A 22,763-nucleotide genomic window follows, 5' to 3' on the forward strand; every position below is an offset into this window, starting at 1 on the left:
CCCATCTGTTTTCATTTACCAGAAGAAGAATGGTCAAAAGCGTCATTTGGGTCTACACGCAGCAAGAAATAGATCACTGTCTGAAACAAAAAAGAAGCTGCAACGTAATAAATTCATTTGTATGTCAGATGTACACTCATATATACAAATAACTTTGAGCAGTATCAGTTGATTATTGTTTTCAAAGGCAGTCTAGCACTTGTTTGGTTCAAATGTCAGTGAGAAACTTTATTATTTTGCTGCCACATATTTTGCCTTGTAAAAAGCAGAAACTGCAGGAAGAGCACAGACGTAAATATTAAGATTAATGACAGATCCTGGTGTTGTGTATGTTAATTCACTGTCACACCATCACATGACAAGTTAAAATGTTAAAATGTGAAAAATGCAACTACTTTGGATATTAGGCAGATACACATGCAGGCAAATACACATTAGTGATGACAGCAATGAGCACTGAGCAACCAGCATGGGAAAAAAAAAAAAAATCAGCTAACACAAGGATCTCAGCTTATACTTTAAGGACAGAGAAAATGTGGCAGTGAACAGTCTCTTGATTAATGCAGAAAGTTCTCTGCAATGTAAGATTAAACACAGGGCTATGTTTTGGGGCCTGTGGGAAGTGGAGCGCTCAGCAAAGTCATTAACAATTCAATTATGTTGAAAGGAATGAGCCCAAGCAAAGTGTCCAGTGGTTAAACAGAACAAAAGGAGGAGCTCGCCAGCAAATGGAGCTTGTTAGGTTCTATCAGACAAAAGGCCTGTTTGAAGTCCCAGCAACCAGGCATGAAAAATGAGTGCTGAATATTAAAAACGCTGGCATCTGTTCACCTGTCTCTTATGTGGCACAAAACACAGGGAGCCATGATGAGTCCACCGCTCGCTGTACTACTGGTTTCCCAAACCACAGATACATTAAGTCACTCTTGCCAAATGTCGTGTTAATATAAGCAGACTTGAAAACTGATTATTAAAAGTAGTATTTAAGTCATCTGGTAAGTTTGCATCTGGTAGTAGCAGAAATTGGAAGCTGTATCAATTAGTTTTAGTTAATTGAAAAAGATTTCTATTCACTGGGCTATATTGAATGGGGCAGCACAGTGGATTAATCGTTCGCACTGTTACCTCACAGCAAAAAGGCCACAAGTTTGAAACCCATCAGGGCCTTTCTGTGTGGAGTTTTCATGTTCTCCCTGTGCTTGTGTGGGTTTTCTCCAGGTACTCTGGTTTCCTCCCACAGTCCAAAAACATGTATGTCAGGTTGATTGGTGACTCTAAATTGCCCATAGGAGTGAGTGTGAGTGTGTGAGGTTGTTTGTCTCTATGTGGCCCTGTGATGGACTGGTGACCTGTCCAGGGTGGACCCCTGCCTTTCACCCAAAGAGAGCTGGGATAGGCTCCAGCAGATCCCTGTGACCCTGGTTAGGAATAAGTGGGTATAGATGATGGATGGATGAATGGATGGATGGATGGTTAAAGCACCATGCTAACTGGCTTCTATGATCTCTGAATAGTTGAGCTACTCTAAAATCCTTCCATGTTACAAGTACCAGCAATGCTCCAGGTTGGTGATCACAGTTCTACATCGATTGCTAAATGTAATAGGATTAATTTTTTTTTTTTTTAAAACAGGAGAGAATCTGGTGGGAAAAGGGGAAAAAGCAAGCATAGAACTCAAGCAAAATGTTCAGTGTTTTATTTAAAAACTATAAACAGTCACCAAAGTAAATAAAGCCAATCTCTAACAGACTGTTAGATCTATGTATAGTCACACATCCTACTGACACCGCAGAAATGAGGATGGTTGGGTCGCCCCGGTCAGATGCTAATACGACAGGCAGTCATAAATGTTACACAACACACGGTAGAGGAGTCTGAGGACGTGAGCCGGAATGTGGCATGGTATTAAGAATGAAAAAATAGTACAATAAAACTCCACACTATATTAAGATAGAAAAAAGTAGTGAAGAAAATATCATACCTGCACGTAAAGCAAAGAACACAGGAGAAAACCTGTATAAAAACTCCATGTATTTAAACCAATTTACAAATACAAAAAAATTTTGGTACGCGCACTGTGCCCGTACAATGACAAAACGCTTACAGTGGATATATGTTACTTGTGTGTGCGCGTGTTGAGGGGGGGTGTGTGAGAGAAGAGGAAGGGAAGAGAATACCTTCAATATTTTTTTTTCTTCTACAAAATGACATGAGATATATTATTCCATACTCTTTCAGCCAGCAAAATGAGTTCTACAAGGTATTATAATACAAAAATGTCACAGTTCCACAAAAAACTGTTTTTTCCCCCTCCCTAAGCTTTACAGCATCAGTACCTTTGCAGAATTATTTACAGGTTTTTAAGTACATTCATCCACTGCTGAGTATAGAATCACATTAGATACAAGTGACCAGGGATCATAAAAAAGCAAAAGAACAAAAAACAAACAAAAAAAACATACTACTTTATTTAATCCTACCAAAGTAATGCTTCTATTACTCCACAGAGCATGTTCTCCAGTGGCTGCATCGGCATGAAAGAAGATCTTTATATATATTCACAACATATTTACAAGATTCTTTTTCATTAATTGTAATGGTATTCATTTCAATAAATAAGTGAAAATATATTGACTCAAGTAAGAAAACCAAGCTACCAAGTTTCTAAAGGAAAAAAAAAAAAAAAAAGAAAAAATCTGCGCCAGTTGCCAGCTGAGTCCTCCTCCACCCAACCCTTTGGGAGGCTTTCTCGCCCCCTGCGTACTTTTCAGTTGACCGCCACTCACTCCAATGCACACGTCAGTTCATGGGACAAAAAGGAAAAATAAAAATAACAAAATAACTTAAATGCAATGTGCTCGTGTTTTGGGGTTTCGTTGGTGGAGTCCCTTGGGGAAGCAGTCTTAAGAGCTCCCCCTGGTGGGCAGCTGGTGGAAGACCCCGTGGCAGTTTTTTGTGTGTGTGGACGTGGGTGGGGATTGGTGTTATGAACACAGGTTGGAGAGGAAGAAAGTGAGCGATGAGAGGGGTGGTGGGGTGGGGGATTTGGAGGGAGGTGGCAGGCACGGCAGAAGGAGGGTCTTTTGTTCTGGTTCCCGCCCTCTGCTCCCCCTACGGACCTGCTACGGCTCACCGGTGGCTTTTTCCTCTCACTTCAGGGAGAGGGATGTGGTTGTCGAGGTTCTCCTTTTGGCATTAAGCCTGGAGCGAGTGCGTCAGTTCATAAAGGCATTTGGCGAGCGTGGTGGAAACCTCCATGTTACTTAGCGCAAGCACAGAGAGGTGCGTCTCATGCCTCTTTACCAACCTAAGAGACAAGGAAAGAAAGAACAACACAAAAGATAAGCAAAAGACATAATGAACAGCATCTTCCAGATTTTTTGAATTTAATTATCTTGTTACCCTCAAACAAAAAATTCGAGAAAGGGAAATCAGTGCTCCTTATAACCAGAAGGATACTCACATGCGACCACAGTCCGAGTGCTTAGCAATGTTCTTTAACGTTAAGGCAGCAGTTAGTCGTATATGTTTAGTCACTGGTCCCTCTTTCTCATCCTAGGAGAGGAAGCAAGGAAGAAATTTAGTCATGCAGAGTATTTTTACAGGGGACAGACTGGATCTATACGTGTCGAGTTAAGCAGATTGCGTGAAGTAGGCACATGTTTGTTTGGAGGTTAGTTATTTGTCCTAAAACTGGAATACACAGTAATAAATGTTACAAGCGAAATGATGGGTGTTTATTGGTGCACAATATTTAAGTGTACATTATTATCTAATACAGAGCTACAAATGACTGAATCCTTTTCTCTCAACTGCATTAAGTCAGTCCTGTTTGTTTCAAGAACTTCAAAGTTGCTTATTTGCACCTTGGAGAATTTAATAAGAGTGTGTGTCCAACTCAGAAAGAAATTTGGGAGATATGTGATTAGGATCCGCCTTGTTCTACTCACTGTGAAGTCCCTGAAGACCAGGTTTCGTGAGCCCCTGCGTAGGGCCATGAGAGCTGCGCTGGGATGATTGACGATTGCTTTCGGTGTCCGTGGTGCCGGAGTACTTCCTGCCACTGGCGGAGTCCTTTAAAACACCACACACACAGTGTGTCAGTGTCGTGTCAAACACTGCCACCAGTACGCTGTTTTTTCCCCCCATAAACAGTAATGCACTATTTCTGGTACTTGACAATGCTCTGAAAGAGCAATCCCCTTTTGCTGACATATACACTGTTATAATGTCCATCATGACACACAAAGATACCAGTGGTAAAGAAAGAGTTGAGGTCAGGTACAGCCAGAGAGAGATCAGCAAAGTGACTTCTAAATCACACGGTGATGGCAAAATCTTTCATCGAAATTCAGTGTTATGGATGATTCTCAACTAGTTTCAAGCGTACAAGCAGCCATGACATACAGCTTTAGGCATAAATCATGTATCAAGACTAACGTACTGGGAAGAAGTCTGATTGGGACTTTGTGCCTGCTGCTCCTCTACTTTGAGTCCAGCCAGCAGAGCATCTCGAGAACAGTGTTTATCCTGGAAACACAGAGTGGACATTTTTAAGGTAAATCCTGTATTGATGCTGTAAAAGTTTAAGTGTCCGTCACCATCAGGCACAGTGAAAGGGTCAGGGGTCTTACCTGTAGATGCGTGATGAAGGACAGTCTCTGCCGGGGAAAAGGTTCACATCCTTCCCACAGACACTGACCTCCATACATGTCTTTACCACCATGTTGCGTTGCTGCATGGTAAAACACCTGAGATGGCGTTTCAAACCACCTGGAGAGGAAATAAGACCAAAATCAGCAGAAGCTTGACAGTGGCTCAGCTAAGACACAGGCCGGCTCCACACTACAGACACGTACCGTTTACAGGACTGCCACAAACATTTAAAGTTCTGCCCCGGTTTCCTGCTTTGCTCTGGTGGTGCTGTGGAGGTTTGCTGTGCTGGGAGGTGAGGACTGAGGTTACCGGCTGGTGCAGGCTGGGATACAGGGGGCGGGGATGGGGTTACAGTTGGCTGTGGAAGCAAGATAACATTAGAAAGGTCAAATAAATATTAAAATTAAGACATCAAGTCATAAAAAGACTTTTCAGTATTCCTAACAGGAAGAGTATGTATTGATATATACTCCCTGAGAGAACGTCACTATGAAATCATCATTGGAAAAGTTGTTTGCTGAGATGTAACCCTGGCCTGTCTATTGGCTGAAGTTGCTCTCTCAGCTGTTTTACTCTAGGAGGTGGGTATCAGTGAGAGCCACATGATCTTAACTGGTCTCACCTTCTTAACCTCCAAACATCAACCTAACAGGTCCAGTCAACAGGGTAAGAAGCTCTTGAGATTTGGAAACTTTTTTTTTTTTTGAAATAACGCTTTTTCCACAGATGCATGATTGGTGTTAAACACTTTGAAAGAGGACATGATTTCAATTGTAAAAAACCCCAAAAAATAAAAAAAACATCCTCAGTGCCACTGTAATACCAACAAGCTGGATTTCAAAAATGCTGTTATGTAAAGTATTTAAAGTGAAAGTAAAACATTTTTAATGAAATATATTATTTTACTCAACCTGTAGGTGCAATGAACACCCATGACAACAGTCAGTCTCACAATGATAGTCAGAATTTACCTCTAAGCAAAAATCATTCTTTGCCACCTATCTCACACAGACATTTATGTACTAACACATCCCTGTCTTAACTGCACAGCTCTGCACAGTCTGTGGCCTGTCCCTTAAATTGTTACAGGTCCAGTATATGGTGTGCCACTTGGCTCAGGCTGGATAAAAAGACAGGCCATGGAATGTCAGTAGCTTTTAAACAAAATCACAAATAGAAAGACTGCAGTATGAGATGCCTCCAACATTTGCTGGAATGTGAAAGGCACGAATAATGTTTTTGAAGATTAATGCTGAATGTAAATAAACCTTTTTGTTGCATTGAAAATACCACAGGATAGCTTTAAACAAAAAGTAGATGGTAAATTATACAAATCATAGACAACATACATTACTTGGTAATGCAAATACTCACCCTAGTGCATCTATAACAGACATGCAATACAAATTTTGTGACAGACCTGACATCAAGTCACACTGTTAGGTGACACTGTGAATCAAGGTGGCTTACTGTGAGAATAAACCTACAGTGACTCACCGTTGAGCCAGCTGCCTGTGTGGGCGAGCAGTTCCTCTGCTGAGTGGCATTCTCTATTGCTACTTTGGCTACTGTGCTTGGGTCTGTTCCTGCTGGCACCGCCACCATGGTGGCGCTGCTGCCGGCGTTGTTGGGGTCACTGATGGTGATAATTCGCACTCCTACTTTATTGGGAATCCCAGAGGATGCTGCTGCACTGCGGTCCTCATTGTCAGCTGGCCTCTTGAGCCCTCGGGCCTCAGAGGCCACTCCATTTGCAGGAGAGGCAGCAAGACTCTGGGAGTTAACTGTAACAGTGGAGGGGAGGGAGGAGTTGGGGAGCAGTTGTTGTCTTAGCACAGCATGGCCCGGCCCCAAAGGTCCATTGGTTAATTCCAAGAGAGGCCTGTTGCCTATTGCCTGGGGTCCATTGGCCAGGCGCTCAGCCTGCTGGGCTTTGGCAGTGTCCTGCTGAGGGGGCGGAGGACTAGGGAGAGGGGGATCTGAGCCATGACTCTTCTCAGAGGGGCCCACCTCCCCATTCCCAAAGTATTGTTTGGAAGCAATGTGATTTGGAATGTTTTTGTTAAAGTTGCCACCACTGTCACTCCGATCAAAGTCACATACCCCATTGACTAGAGTCTTTTTGGGGTCGGTGTTGCCCTCCAGAGGGGTGTTCAGGCCAGGGGAGAGGGTCTGCTTCCCATTAGCAGTGTGACTCTCCATAGCTGGGCCATTGAGTGCCCCCTGGCTGTTCCCTGAGTGGTATGGAGGTAGATTAGACTCCATGCACTTCCGACCATTTAGCAGCTTCGTACCTGCTGCAACATCACCGTTACTGGTTTTGCCATTGGAAGAGTCTCCTTCTGCCAAAGAGGAGTTCTCCATCACCTCTATCTTTCTCTCATGGATATGCAGCCCCGTGGCATCCTTGGCCTCCTCCTCCTTTTGACAAATGATCTTGTCTCCTCTGAGGGGAGCTGGCAGTGGCGGTGGTGGCGGAGCTGCTGGGGCGTGGTGGGGCACTGTTCCAGTAGAGAATGGAGGAGGAAGAACGCCCGGAGCCACAGCACCTTGGCTGACAGCAGCAACAGCAGCAGTAGAGGTGGTGAAGCCAGTGTTGGGGACCACGGTGAACGTCACTTGTCCAGCTGTCGTGGGGCCCTGGATTATGGTAGCTGCTCCTGGGCTACTTGTGGAAATGAGCTGGCCTGGTAAGAGCTGGACTGTTTGGAGGGCTGGAGCTCCTGCAGCAGGTAGCTGACCAGGAACCAGCTGGACATTGAGCTGCTGAGGCTGAGGAGAGGGATTCTGGGCTGTGTAGCCTGTCTGGTAGATGACCTGCGTGCTAGGGGCTATCGTGCTGTTGGGAGAGGGCACCTGCGGAGCAGGTAGGATGAGCTTTCCTCCCGGTGTAGAAGGCCCTCGCTTTGGAAGCAACAGCTGTTTGATCAAGCTGGACTCAGTGGAGGTAGGTTGAGAGGGAGGAGTTTGAGAAATAATTTGGAGCGGTGGTTGCTGTTGATGTTGCTGCTGTTGATGCTGCTGCTGTTGAAGCCGTTTCATGGACAGTGCATGGCTGACAGTTTGATTGGGCTGGACCTGGGATGTGGAGTGAGAGACAGGAGGTGGGCAGGGGCTGGAAGCAGGTCCAGGCTGCCCTGCTATCTGAATAGCCTGGGGACCAGGAATGGCAGAGGGGTTGGCAAGAACGATCTGGTGTATGGCGGGAGTGTAGGCTGGGCTCTGCTGAGGGTTGGGACTGACTATTACTACACTCTGCGCCTGCTGCTGAGGTTGAGGCTGCTGGTTTGGAGTGGCTATTGGGGCTGCTGGTCCACCTGACTGGTTTGGCGCTGGTTTGGGGGCGATGTTCTGAAAAGCGACACGTGACCCCTGGGAATTGGGCACACCTGTGTAGCTTAATGCCTGACCACCCCCCACCTGGATGGAAGTGGAGGGTGCCGATGTTGCAGCAGTACACTGGGGCTCCAACTGGGGGGCTCCACCCTGAGGCCCAGACAGGGGAGGGGTTTGAGGCAGGGGAGAATGCTGGGTGATTGGAGGGCACACGCCTTGAACCCTGGCTGTGAGAATGTGGCCCGGTGGTACCTGCTGAAAAAGCGTTACAGGTGTTCCTGTGGGGAGCATAGGGGAGTGTTGCGGTTGCTGCTGAAGCACAGGTGGAGGAGCAGGGCTTTGGGGGCTGTGGTTTTGGGTGGCTGGTCCCGACGTTGGATTCTGGACGATGGGACCAGGTCGGACCTGCTGCTGCTGCGTTACTGCCAGAGGATTTGGTGGTAACTGTGGAGTCACCTGAGGAGACACCTGTGAGGGCACCACCGCCGGGGGCACCAGGTGACGATACACAGCCGGGTGATTTGCAGGGGGATGTTCCTGTGCCGACAAGGCCAGGGATGGGGCAGCACCACCTGGGCTGAGGCTAGGAACTGGGCTCCGGACAAACTGGGGTGCAAGATTGGAATTCCCAGGAGGTAAGCCTGGTAACACATTAACACAGACAACTGTTTAGATTTGAGGTGGAATCAGAACTGCAATTGAAAATCTTATGTGTATGCAGGCTTAGGCAATATTGTTGATGGGTGTTGGGTAACATGCATTAACTTTGGAACACAGATAAGTAACGAAACTTGACAAAGACTGGTGTTTGATAACCAGTGTCACCTTTTTCTCTCTATCTTTTTTTTTTGTTTTAATTAGCAGTGAGTGCTCGTAATGTACCACATGATTGCAATGAACATGATAAACAACATTATGCAATCATGATTTACCCCAAATAATAAACATGTTAGAGCAGGAGGCCCAGGATCTGTAATCTTTGCAATAATGTTTAATATATTTGAGATGCTGGAATAGAAAATATTCACACAGAGGATCTGCATTATTTAGCATAAACTGTTGCCAAATGTTTTTTGTATTCGGTTGCATGAAGTACAGCGTACAGCATCGCTGCCTTAATTTCTGTTTAAGAACTTGGGTCCTCCAAGTAACTTTTTTGATGATTTTTCTAATTCAACCATCCTAGTCTCAGAATAGAAAGGGCACCCTTCTTACAGTTTGAACCTTCTCATAATCGCTCTCAAAGAAAAACAGAATGAAAGAATGTAAAGATTAATTGTATTAGCTGAACCTGGGGGTGGGGCCTGTGGGTCCCCAGGTGCTTCGTGTCGGGCCGCTGGAGCTGGAGGCGCCGTTGCTGGATTCTGCTGCTGTTGCTGCTGAGGCTGCTGGTAGTACCGCTGAATGGGCAGGGGGATCGACCTTCGCCTCAGCCCTACCAGGAGGATCTGAACCTGACCGTTAGCCTTGGGCTCTTCTTGCCGCCGCATTGTGTGGTTCGGGAACACAGTTCTGTGATGGCAGAAAAGATCATTACAAAGGCTGACTTTAAATAATTAAAGCACAACAAAGATTCTCTCCAAAGCCAAAGTAATGGCTGCATAGCAGGGGAGGAATCTGGACTGACCGCAGACACTTGAGGAAGCCAGTGGAGTTCAAGATGTTATTCCGTCCCATTTTATTGCAGGTGGCCAGGTACTCAGAGTACATCTCTGATCGAGAGACAGATCCTTCTGGGTTTGTCTCAAAGTGTGCATTTAGCCTGTGGGAAAAACAACCCAGACATATAAATGAGTACAAAGGAAATGAAAAATATGCTATCTTAGAAAGCGCTTCAAAATAAACTGACAACTTGGTGAAAGCTGCAGGGGAAAATTTGCATGTTTAGGGTGTGTCCTGATGTAATTTTCCCTGTACTAGGGATAGTACGAGAAACAATGGAAATTCATTTTCCCCAGTTAAGTGAACAATTAATCTTACCACTGCAGTGTAAATTTCTCCCCATCAAGTTCCACAATACCAGGTGGTGGCTGAGTTGGCTGAACTGGGACCCTTGTTACTGAGGAGACAAAAAACCTTTAGTGTACAAAAACAAAGAAGGGCTAAGACAGCTATTTGATTCAATGATAATAGACTGCATTCCAAAAGTAAATAAAATCTTGTCTATGGATTTTAAAAAATGTCAAATTTGTATTGTCCCCTGAGCTGTCCACTAGATGTCAGCAAAAACTGCACCCTGTGGAGCTCACTACTAGCACTGGAATAACACTTCAAAGACTGGGTAGATTTAATGCCCTGGAGGACTCACTAGTTAATTGACATACTCATGGTGCTGTGAGTCATTATGCGAAGTTGCTTTACTACTGCAGGTGATTAATTTGTCTTCGGGACACAAGCAGGTAACAAACAGCAACTCGAAAAGGTACAGACAACTTTTGCGTTTATATCCAAATGGGATTTTTGAGAAATGGGATTTGGAGGGCCAAATGGGATTTTTACTGTAACATCCATTACCTAGAGTTTTTATTACAAAAAAAACAAGCATTTTATTTAAATGACAACAAAATCATAGGATATAGATATTCAGTAAGCACTTCATCCAGCAGTGGGCAACAAACAAACTGGACTGGCAAACAAATCATGCAGCTGCAGCTGTAAGTACAAACCAGCATCAACAGTTCTCCTTCACTGTCTTTAATACACACATTACAGAGAAACACAGATATTTGGCCATCCATTGTGTAGATTGTGTCTAAACTGACCAACCAATTACTGTGCAGAAACATATTCATGTCTCTGTACTATTTTCAGTTAAGAGTGTTGAAATTCATCTAGCTCAAACATATGATTAACTTCTGTTTGCACTGTTGGTAATGGGCAGGGGGATCGAGCTTTGTCTCAGCCCTACCAGGAGGATCTGAACCTTACCGTTAGTGCAAAAAGCGTGTGTGACTGACAGGTAGAGGTGATGTACAACCAACACTCACCAGGTGCAGGAGCTCCCTGAACGGGTGCAGGTACCTGCTCTACCAGTTGTGGTCGAACTTCGGCGGCCTGGTCAGCATTGGCCTGATGCTCGATCAACCGCACTGCTGTCAGAGCATCAGGTCCAAACGTGTGGAGGTCAACTGATACCAATCGCACTAACAGGTCTAGTGGGAGAGAGAGGAAGGAGAAAATGCACCAGGGTCATCACAGATCACAGAGGAGCAGTCACATTTCAGTCATTCAGCAGAGAACATAATCCAAACAACCCTTAAAGTTTTCAAAGGTAAGAGCAAAAAAAAAAATCAGGGTGATTTGAGCCAGTTACTCAAACGGAAGAACTAGTGGAAAAAAAAAAAAAAAAACAAACAAAAAAAAAAGCTACCATAATTTTAATAAGTTCATGTGACATTAGATTTTAATCCTGGATTAACTTATTAGATACAACAAAGCAGAACTGTGAAGATCATAACATCATTCCAAGTTAACCTCCATAATATCTTTTAAGCCAAGACAATAAAAAAGTAACACAAAAAAAAAAAACAAAACAGAAACATTCATACCTATGCTGCGGTCAACACAGGCGATCTTGCTGCAGGGAACCTCTCCGAGCTGGGCCAGAAGGTAAAGAACCTCTAAGGAGGCCATAAGGAGCATGAGATCAGGCAGGGTGAGGAGCATCATTACCTCCCTGTACGAGTCCTGGTCCACATACTCGCAGATTAGCACGCCATTGTCCTCTGCCTTGCTGAGGTTGCCTAGAATCTCCATGGCTAAGGACAGACAAAAATATAAACAGACACATTGATACTGACACTACAGACGACACTCGAAACAGCATGTATTCATTGCAGAGGGCACAGTTTCCCCAGACACAAGACTTATGCAAACTAGTCACTACAATACCTCAGTGCAAAACTCACCTCTCATTTTGAGGAACCGGTCTCTGGACATCAAGCATTTGGTGATGGTGTGAAAGATCAGGTGGGTCGTCCGAAAGTCAACAGGATCCAGCTGGAGCTAAAAAAGGCAGACAAGATTTATTCAACGGTCCCAGCATCGAGCAAACCAGCTGGCAAGACCTGCACCATTTTTTTTACATTTTACACCATGACAGACTGTATAGGCAGGTTGAAAAAGCGTAACTTTAAAACAACTACACTTAATCATAAAGCATGGCTTGTTAAAAGCAGCAAGTTAAAGGCCAAAACAGTAATTTTATCACAACTCACTGATAACATATAATCAACCAAAGAAGCTGCTCCAGTAGCATGCACATTACTTGCATTCACAGGTAAAATAAGGCTTTTCAGTATCAAATCTGAAGAACACATTCAATGCCCCAAACCTAGCCATCCAATTAATCACATCACAGGCTTAGCTGATAGTATCACGGGCGCCACGCATACAGTTTCTAAAAATAGATGAGGACTCATCTCACAACAAATGTGATATTAAATCTGGAGCAATACAATTGACTCACTGTAGATTTATACAGTCCACATATCTACATTAAGATTCATTTTTATGTTGGACTTGAAGATTTATATATGTGTTTAACTGAATTTGAAAAAAAAAAAGAAAAAAAAAAAAATTACCCTGAAAAATATGCTTCTTGGAAGTGACAAACATGTGGAAGTCATAGTTTTCATTACATACATCTACAACTGGTTGTGTTTCTAAACATATCACTAGCATACATGATCATCTTTCAGAAGGAACTGATTAGTTCATCATTTATCAGGTTGAAGAAGGTTGTAAAGTTAGCTAACCACAATGTGAAAATCACACTACTGTTGTCAACACTGGCAACTAGCATCAAGTTCTAACTCAGACTGCCTGAGTAGAGCTGTGCATTGTCACAGTAACCTACATTTAGAAACAAACCTTCCTAATCAGACAGTTCACTTTTACTACATGACTGAACTGGCCCACATCTACAACACTGTTTTTTAAATAGGTACCTCTTTTAGAAGCCAATGTCTGCTATATTTACCAAAATGTACTGCCAACTCTGCCAAAACCCCAAATGAGCAACTAAAACAGTAACCCCAAAACCAGACCCACCTCAGCAGCCACATTTCCCAACGTGTCAAGTCCGAGCTGTCGGAGTGAGATGAGGTTACAGTGGGCACAGAGCAAAAGGAAGCGCAGGCACGTTCGGTTGGCTGCCAGCAGCTTGACGTTGACCTCCTCAAAGGAGAGGTTTCGCAGGATAACGGCAATCTGCAGCACCCTCTGTGCCTCCATGTCGCTGATGCCTGGGTTCCGTGGCGGGTGGAAAAGGCTCTGCCAGTGCTCCTCACATGACGTACCGTCTGCAAACACGAGAGGTGGAACAATTTAGGGCAACACTTCTCACTCTCAGGTATTACACAAAAACTGACAATGAGGCACCTGTTTAAAAAAAAAAAAAAAGCCTGTACAGTTAGACATGTCACAGCATTTTAGATATATATAAGTACATAGTGGGGGGCATACATGAGTATTCCCTTAGAGCACCATGCATGTTTACCTTGTGCTGGGCTGCTTTTGTCCCAGATCAGCTCCCTGACTTCAACATCTTCCACCACCTCTTTCCAGAACTGCAGGAGTACAAAACCTATTAGCAGTGCTTTTAAATGTCCGCTATTAGATTGATGACAACCAAATTAGGCCATTTTAAATTAGACAAAGATGTTAGTAGGCCTGACAACTACAATTTCAAGTTAGCACTGCATGTTGATTAGACAAAACTGACATTAGTGGAGCAATCTGTTGAATGCCAGGTAAGCATATTCATATTAAAACCTTAAACTGGACATGTCATTATCATAATTAAAAATAAATGATCTATTTCTGTGTAATGTGTAGTTAATTTCCCAATTGTTTGTTATATATAGTCACTAAAAACAGTGAGAAATAAAATTTAAACTAGTGTTTTTTTGTTTGTTTTTTCTTTTTAAGCATATTTGCTTAAGTCAAGAGAACTCAGTCATGAACAAAGTTGCTACATTGCCTTAGTTTTCAGTCATGATTTAACTTTTAGGTATGCATCTTAAATGGACTGAGATCAAAGTGAATTGACCTCCCTAACCCCCTTTAACCTAAACCCTCCTAATTCTGCTTAAAGATGCCTTAGAGAAAACTGCTCTCTGAGGTTCCTCTAACTGAAATTAACTTAAACAGAAGATTAAATTGGGATAGAACCCATTATTTGCCTGTGTGTGTGTGTGTGTGTGTGTGTGTGTGTGGTATAAAGGTTTTTTTTGTTTTACTGTACCTTGACAAAGTCTCTGGAGGTTTTCTCTTTCCAGTCCGTCCCGAATACACCGGAGAAGCTGCCTAGTGCTACAAGGATGGAGGGGAGGGGAGGGGGGTTAGAGTCGCGTGTCAGCATTACAGCTCAGTGTTATTTGTTTCTTCTCCCTTGTTCTTTAATTCCTACTTGACATAGAATATTTAGGAGGCGCTAATATAGAACCTTTGATCCTAAAACAAAGAAGTGAGAAAAGAGGTGGCGAAATAGGAAAATATTTTCAATCCTCACCCTAGAAAAAAAAAAAGGCCTTTACATTGTAATTGTGTAGACCTAGAAAACCTTGTTTTTCAAAATAAAGTAAGGATTATGAAAATAAATTCACGTACAATCGTCAAAGACGCCGGCATGGGCCAGCAACAGCGTGACCAGTTTGGGGTCCTTGTCTAGCTGCATGGCATGCTTGCTCTCATTGGAAAGCAGAGTGCAAACGTTAACGGCAAAGTCCACTTCGTTGGGTAGGCCCGAAAGGAGAGACAGCACCAGTTTGTTGTAATCACACGGTGGAACGAAATCTGTAGACAGTCCATAGCTTTGGCGGAGATAGTCTGGAGAACAAAAGTAGACGACATACCTTTGTGTTAGTGTATTTATAGTCCAACATAAAATACCCATTTTAAATACCAGTCAGGTGAGGAATAAAACATAGAACCCTGATAGGATACTGTAAGGAAACATCAAATACTGGATGCACAAATGGCTTCCACACAGAGAACAAATGAAGCAAGTCATTATAGAAGAGTTTAGATTTTAAATATCATAGCAATGTGAATATCAGCAAAAAAGGGAAAAGCAGAAAAAGAGGAAAGCCCACTGTACTGCTGCCTCTGCACACCTTCAGCCACTTAAAATCAGATTTATTTTTCCTTTAACTGAGTTTCAGCCAACTAAATTGGGCGTTAAGCTGTTCAGTCAAAGCTGTCTGTAGTTCAAATTAGTCTGATGAGCCGTGTCTTGTCTGACTGAGGAACAAGAATGTTCACTAACTTTTAATTGTGTTTGTTTCTGACTCAGTCAACCTACATGATTGGCTTTTCATAATTAAAAGATGTCTAATTTGAAATACTACAGAGGCCTATGTGGGGAAATCATCATGACTTGAATGTTGTTTTTCAGCAACTCTGAATGACAGATGAGCCTTTCTGAGAGTGTGGAATCATTTTGTCAACAAAGAGCCAAGATTCCTCCCTGTGCTGTGGTTCGACTTTCTGCTATCAATCATTCTGTGTGCACAGGTGTCATTTTTCCATACGGTGGAGATTTCAATTTGCTGCGGGATCTTTGTAGACTGCTACCTCTAGAAACCAATCACAAAGCAGAAAGGAGTCCTACTGTGGGAATTTGATTTCCATGCTTTTAAAGGTTTGTGCAGGCAAATGTAATTCAGCCGAGGTTGCTATTATAGCAGCAGCAGCAGCTCCTTTTAAAACCTGCCTGTCTCTGCTCATCCTCCAGCGCTGTATGACAGACTGATGTACAACATGCCATATGATAGCCAAGACTTTGTGAACAGACTAAAACTTCCTCCTAGACCTATAACCAAAACATGACGTCAGGACAGACCAAAGCTCAGCGAGAGATTTCCAGAGCAACTGTCAAATAATTAACCATCAGTGAAGCTGCCAAGCTAACAGAGCACAATTTCAGCCCGGCTGTCCAACTACATTACAGCAATATTTCACATCAGAGCCTGGGGCACTGAAACAGTTCATTTTGAAAGGTCTGTAATAGAGCAGGAACAATCACTCAGCCATGCAAGCATATCGACTGATATCAGATTCTTGCAGATATGACATGTTGGTGCAAAAGAAGGCTGATGAGAAAGTGCAGCAAAGAAATGCCAAAGTAGATACAGGTTAATTTAAAAGTAGTTTTACTTTTACAGTTTGTCCACCAGAGAGCAACGACAAGTTCATTTTTATATTTTGGTCACAATTTAAAAATATAAAGTACTCTAAGGGGTCTGCATCAGCCACATCCAGAATATTGCTATTATTGGCCTCAAAACACTGTCGTTGTTCAGGTGTAGTTTCAAACTATAAAACAGGTATGTAATCATCAATTACACCTACTGATTATTCAGACTATTTGTGGTCTTAAAAAATACTTTTTAAACAGCTATTTAAGGCAAATATGCCAATTTGAATTTAATCCCATAGTTATTTTTGGCTGCTTAGCAACAGTGAAAACAAGCTGTAAACATCACACCACCTTTGAACAGCAACACAACAACAGCCTACCAGCTGCTACGACTGTTGGTGTGCTGTTGGGTGGATAGTTACAGTCAACATTTTGGACCTGTATTGCTGAAAGCAGCTGACTGCTGCTGCTGCTGAAAACAAAGCTATGAGATCAGTAAAAGTGAAGCGCAACACTAAAGTTGTGGGCCTGGAAACCAAAACAACCAATGAAGCTCTGCAGGAGTGCACAAAACTGCTGAGACAGGTGATCACTTCATGTCATTCATTGTTAATTTATAAATATTGATTATAGCAGCTCTGAAACCCATGGTTTTAACCCTAAAACAATAACATGTTCGTTCCTCTGCAAAGACTCCAGTCTCTAAAAGGTCCACACCAGCAGTGCATTAGAGAAGTAGTGAATGTAGTTGAGCGGTGCTTGTTGTGTGTCTGTTCACACCATGGTCAGGTTTTGAAGTCAATTTGAAGTCAGCAAGCAGAGGGTTGACTTAGAGAAAAGAGCCTGCAACTAAAAAGCTAAAGGCTCAAATCTAAGCTCAGACAGAGGGAAAATTGAGCGCTCTCCCTCTTTCCCTCATCAATAAGTGCTGTCAGGACAGTCGATTACCTCCGAGGGAAGCTCAGCAGTCAACACTACAACAACACTGTCATGCTAATGGACAGCTCTCATTCACGGGGTGCGAGCTGAGTTTGGACAATACAGACAGGTGGCCTTGGCCAGCTGCAAAAAAAACATTACATCTGAAATATGGTGTTGTTAGTCAGAAGGCGGTGTTTCATTATTAAAGGAGAAGCATGCTTGGGTTTAAAAAAAAAAAAAAAAAAAAAAAGTCAATGCCTAGGTGAGTGCAGGCAACTTTGAAGGGAAAAAAAAAAAAAAAAGACATTGAAAATTACTGCATGCTTCATAGCCTTCGTTCAAACACAGCATTGCTTAGCAAGGTGAGAACCGAATGAAATGAGTCACTGTGTAAAAGCAATAAATGCAAAGCACAACAAAGTTGTGGACTCATGAAGTGGACAAATGACAGAAAACTGTTGCAGTGGGCCACGGCCAGGCTCGCCAAAATAAAACACAGACACAGATAAAGTCATTTCTTCTTCTCTAAACTTGGCAACATATGGTTTCTTCAGGTGAAAAGCAAGCACTACCACGGGTGTCAAGTCATTTCTGCTTCAGTTCAACAAAACACCTGATGTTATGAACTTAAAATAAATAAACAAACAAAATTGCCATAAAACTTGAAGTTCTGTGCAGAGAACAACCTGACCAAAAGGCAAAAATAAATTAAGTGTACCAACAAACTATTTACTACTGGAGTGAGAATACACACCATGTTGTTTAACTTGGAGATGACACAGCTGTTCTGGTTTGAACTTTATAAAACAAGATCAAACTGAGCACAGCCTAACTGGTTAAAGGAATAGTTTCACATTTAGGGAAATAAGCTAATTTGCTGCCAAGCTTTAGTAAAAATGTATCTGGAGCCAGTATTCTGGTAGTTTAGATCTGTCCAAAGGTACCACCATCTGCCCAGAAGCACTCAGTGATGAACACAGAGTTGATCCTGGACAAAAACTTACAATAAGTGGTATAATGACAATTCACTGTTTTACAGACAAACCATGTGCTGGACAATTTCGAGGCTGGGACCACTACCTTTCTGGAGTGTCTGCCTACTGGATATAACCCCTGTAAACAAGCAAATTGTTATTTTCATATTATACCTTTTGTGCAGATTAAATATAAAATGGATTGTTAATCAGTGAGTATTGAGGTGCTTGTGGGTAGATGTCAACTTGTTTCTAGGCTAAGCTAAGCTACGATAACAGGCTGCTGGCTCCAGAGCTGACTTACAGTGGAGAAATCATCTGAGCTCCTGCCATAAAGCTAAATGAAAACATTACCCAGAATGTTACACTATTACTTAAAAAATTCCCTGCTTTTTCACAAATGCGCACACACACATCATCAGGCACCAATTCACATTAGAGCAACGAAATGCCTCCTGCTTAACAGCAGCACGTGAAAACCTGAAATGTTTTCATCGCCCAACAGTTTGTAAGAGTTGAAATCAGAATGTGGAAACACTTCCATGCTAAACTCTGCAGCTTGTGATACCATTAGAAACGACCTGGACCTTCATCAAAACGTATTCTGCACATTTCCTTCCACATATCCTCGAGAAATCAATTCTGCCTTATTACAGACAGCTACTGCTGAGGCACATTGCTATGCATATGCTTGACCTGTGAGCTAACCAGTTCACCATGCTTGTCACGCGGCGCTCTGATGAAGTGATGCTTTACTGTGATCACATCTGCGTGAGGATTAAGTGTTTGAGTTTGCCAGGGGGTAGAGAAAAGTCGAAGGAGATGGGACAAGCTTGAGAGAGAAACTGAGTGAGACAGAAAACACCAATTTATGCTAAAAGAGACAGGGAGTTTGTGTGGCCAATACAGACTGTGACCGAGACAGAAAGAGAATGAACCAAATGCATCGAGAGATTCTGAACCCTAGGCATGGCCTCTCTGCCTACCTGACACAACGTGTTGCTGGTAGTTGTAAGAGTTTGGAATTGCACCAATTGGAAGGGAGGCTTTGGGATTCCCCGGCTGCGCTTCTTCATCATCCTCGCCGAAGTGGTGGACTTTTTCATACTTCTCCAAGTATCTGAGGAGTGAAAGAGGTGAAAAAAAAAAAAAAAAAAAAAAAAAAATCAGTTAAGATAATGAGCAAGGAATTGTTTGGCATGAACTTTGCTCTGAATTTATAATCAACAATTGAAATTAAAGGGAGATGGCTTCAAACAACTTTTTACTAAAAACCCAGACCAACAGACGTCTCCTGTTAAAGCCAAACAGTTTACTTTGTGACAGACTGTCGGCTTTCTCAAGGCTCTCCAGTTCACATCATTAACATAAAAATGTCAAATTACATGATGAATGCACTATGTGTAACATTACTATAACACACAGGCATTAAAGTCTACTGAACATGACCTGTTGCCAATATCAAAGCTACTGTTTGCAAACACACAAACCATACAATATACACAGTAGTTACACATTTTCATCCAGGTTTGGAGGATAAACAACTGCAGGTTGGTGGCACAAACAATCCACAACAGTAACAGCTACATTCTGCAACTAAAACATGATGTTGAAATCTAAAGAACATTTATAGAGCACAAGAGGTTTTTAAGTTGAAAGAATGACATTTAAAAAGGTTCAGCTTAAACTCAAACTTGTATATAACATGAGGAGTAACAGCAACCGTGGCTGATGAGACAGCATCATCACCCACAGACACCCAAACAGAAACAACAGAAACCCAGAGGGAAATGGCTTCAGTGTCTGTCTCTCTGAGAACTGCACAAACACCACATCAACAAGCAGGACATTTTTAACTCAAGATAAAGCATTAATCTACTTAGGAATTCAGTGTAAGCAACACTGAACTACAATGCTGACACATTTTTATTGCTCTTTAGTCAGTTCAAAAGATTCCTTTTAAAATCAAATTTCATAGCTGCCAGGGTGAGCTTTTGCTGGGCTCTGCTGGTTTTGAAGTGGTTTTCTGGCTTGACGGAGTTGGTGACAACCTGACCCAAGCCTGTGGTGCCTTTAGAGGCAACAGCATGAGCCACTCAAGAACCAAAGCTACAGCATGAGAAATGCCTTTGCATGACACAGTGAGAGAGACACATTAGACAGTAACGTGACTGTGTAAGATGTAGATGGCTTCAGAAGAACCTGAAGGACTGGTTGAAAATCTGTGTACCATAGTTTGTTTTTAATCACCCCACAGATAATGATTATTCTTTCCAGCATATATTTTGATGGATGAGTTACCCAAAAACAAATCAGTAAATGCCAGGCTTAACTCTTCTCAATTTGCCAGTTGATGCAAAGCAGCTTCAACACAAACAGCTGTGTTCCAACATAAAGCAAGTCATATAATCCTACTCACTGATTTTAAGCCTCCACTCAACTTGCAAATAAATTTTCTCCATGACCATGCAACTACTGATTCAGGCTTCCTTGGATTAATAAACACATCATAATAAAGTGGAGAAATCTGCCAGCCACGCACACACGCACACACAGCAATATACCTCAGCAGTGATAGTGTGGTGAACCCTGTCTGAGTCACAGAGCGAGCGAGGGAGCATCAGTTTCTGAATGAGGCCCTGCTAGCTCAGTGCGGCCAAGGTAATCCCCCGTCCGCTGGCTGTCGGGTGACACGCCGGACTATAAATACACTCTGCTTTGATTTGTAGAGAGCAAGAGAGTGAAGAGCGTGAGAGAGCGGGAGAGATAGGCCCCCACTCCTGATTGCAGCATCATCAACCACTGTCTGGGCATGAGCATGAAAATGAAGAAAAAAAAAAAAAAGGCTGTGGGTAAAGACGGTTGCAAAGGGGGGATGTGACTGCAGCTGTTGTGTCTGCACTTCCCTTTTTTTCATATATACATGATGAGGAACAGTACTCCCCTCCTACTTGAGGAGTAGCATACGACTACCAACCAACAGAAATCACTGGGCTTTTAGCATTTCACTACAAAACGGAAGTGTGTGTGTTATCATACTAATAATGAGGTGTTTTCCCTCCAAAATAACACAAGGAGGGCTAAGTGTGGAAAACAGACAAGTCACAAGCAGTGATGAATAGAGACAGCCACTGTCAGTAGTATTGTGCTATTTACCGTCATCTGGATCACACCAGTGCATACGCTCTTGGCTTTAATTACTGACAGCTGCCCGGCTGCCCAAATGCCCTCACTGCGTTGGTGTGTGGAAGACCATTGCCCCCTGCTGGACGTGGACACAGACATACAAACACACCCATTGCCAATTTCTAGAGAGAAATGTTTGCTGGTATTTTATGGAGCCAGGCTGAGTTGAGTTTGTTTTATCAATAATCACAGGAACTTTTATCAATTTTAGCCGATTGAGAAAATACGTGAAAAGATGGATGATTATAGGTATTTGTGGTCTGAAAGCAAACTTTAGCCACTATTTGACAGTTAATTTGGTTTCATATTTAAGACATATCTCATGATCCTGACTGTAAAAACAATGCAATACCAACAGTATGCATGTATGAAGGTCAGTGGAAAAACATAAATTATGCTAATACAATTCAAACCTTCTGTGGTCACAAACGGGGTGTACAATCAAGGCGTACATCTTTCTGGACATAATGAATTTTTGGTTAGAAAAAGATGCTTTCTTTGAACTAAGATGGACTTTTCTTTTCAGTGCAAAAACACAACATCTCTTCAGAAATATACCTCACAGCCAGTCAAGTACATTCTACTTCAGACTATACGTTCTGTGTTACAGATTTCTGGAAAACATCCAGGCCCTTTGTTTTTTTTTGGCTGCGAGCATGAATTTTGGAATTTCTGCATTTTACCTCTGCATGTATCTGCTCAGAGGAGATTTTTAATATCAATTGATAATAAATTAATACCATTCACGAGGAAGGAAACACATGCACCATGACTGTCAGACCTCAGGGTGAGAAATAGTGAGAAACACTGAAAGCACTTCTGAAGTTCACATAGATTATATCAAGCAGCACATTCAGTTCAGCAAGGAATCACCTAAATATGGTCCAAACTAGCAGCATGAAAAAAAAAAACATGCAGATTGTGCATGCAGTATACCAGAAGTACCACAAACCTCACTACTCACATACGAAGGCAGCACAGTGATGAATCTAGGGAAAAAACCTCCTTTCACAATACAGTTAGCTGTGGGAGCAGTCAGCTTAAGGCAAGTAACAGTGCCAGTGTTAGCACATTAGCTGATAATTCCAGCTGGTCCAAGTCAATAGCTGAAGCTTTAGGCTGTTCCATTTCCAAAGACATGCACCTGTACAATATTGTTGGAAATTATACTTTTAGACAAATAACACTGACTCTAGACCTGAGAGACACTAAGTCTTTTCATATTTCAGTGATAAGTAGTATACCAGTCTCCATACTATGCATCTGCTTTTTGCTGCTTTAAATACTTAGCTGCTCTGTATTTGTCTAACCCAAGCACCTGCTTTAATTCATCATCAAATATAGACAAAATCAAAACACAGTATCAGCCAAATCAAAATACATAGCTCCATGAAGAACAAACATTTCTCATCTGTTTATCATTGTTGTCATGGGAAGTGAAATGGATTGTTTCATCAACCAATCTTGCTTTGAATTTTCCCTCAGAATTTTCGTATGATGTTAAAACATTTTTTAGTCAGAAATTAAAGTACCTGACAGAGCTGGAT

The 22,763-nt window shown here is 42.5% G+C and overlaps 1 protein-coding gene across 3 annotated transcripts in view; it reads right to left on the minus strand.

The window, feature by feature from the left end:
* Positions 1 to 1,681: 1,681 nt before the first annotated feature.
* The window catches only part of arid2 (AT-rich interactive domain 2), a 30,135-nt gene continuing 9,053 nt past the window's right edge, over positions 1,682 to 22,763 (minus strand). For all 3 annotated transcript variants that reach the window (XM_026326549.1, XM_026326548.1, XM_026326547.2), the window contains 18 exons: positions 19,017 to 19,150; positions 14,605 to 14,823; positions 14,240 to 14,307; positions 13,493 to 13,562; positions 13,045 to 13,295; positions 11,901 to 11,997; positions 11,541 to 11,750; positions 10,980 to 11,144; positions 9,973 to 10,051; positions 9,620 to 9,754; positions 9,284 to 9,504; positions 6,154 to 8,633; positions 4,860 to 5,014; positions 4,635 to 4,773; positions 4,445 to 4,530; positions 3,951 to 4,074; positions 3,464 to 3,555; positions 1,682 to 3,307 (listed from right to left, as the gene is read on the minus strand). In XM_026326549.1, the coding sequence (XP_026182334.1) occupies positions 3,196 to 3,307; positions 3,464 to 3,555; positions 3,951 to 4,074; positions 4,445 to 4,530; positions 4,635 to 4,773; positions 4,860 to 5,014; positions 6,154 to 8,633; positions 9,284 to 9,504; positions 9,620 to 9,754; positions 9,973 to 10,051; positions 10,980 to 11,144; positions 11,541 to 11,750; positions 11,901 to 11,997; positions 13,045 to 13,295; positions 13,493 to 13,562; positions 14,240 to 14,307; positions 14,605 to 14,823; positions 19,017 to 19,150 (4,837 nt within the window). In that variant the 3' untranslated portion in view covers positions 1,682 to 3,195. The remainder of the gene's footprint in view (positions 3,308 to 3,463; positions 3,556 to 3,950; positions 4,075 to 4,444; positions 4,531 to 4,634; positions 4,774 to 4,859; positions 5,015 to 6,153; positions 8,634 to 9,283; positions 9,505 to 9,619; positions 9,755 to 9,972; positions 10,052 to 10,979; positions 11,145 to 11,540; positions 11,751 to 11,900; positions 11,998 to 13,044; positions 13,296 to 13,492; positions 13,563 to 14,239; positions 14,308 to 14,604; positions 14,824 to 19,016; positions 19,151 to 22,763) is intronic.

This window comes from Mastacembelus armatus, chromosome 23 (genome assembly GCF_900324485.2).
Source record: "Mastacembelus armatus chromosome 23, fMasArm1.2, whole genome shotgun sequence".
NCBI classification, from domain to species: domain Eukaryota; kingdom Metazoa; phylum Chordata; class Actinopteri; order Synbranchiformes; family Mastacembelidae; genus Mastacembelus; species Mastacembelus armatus.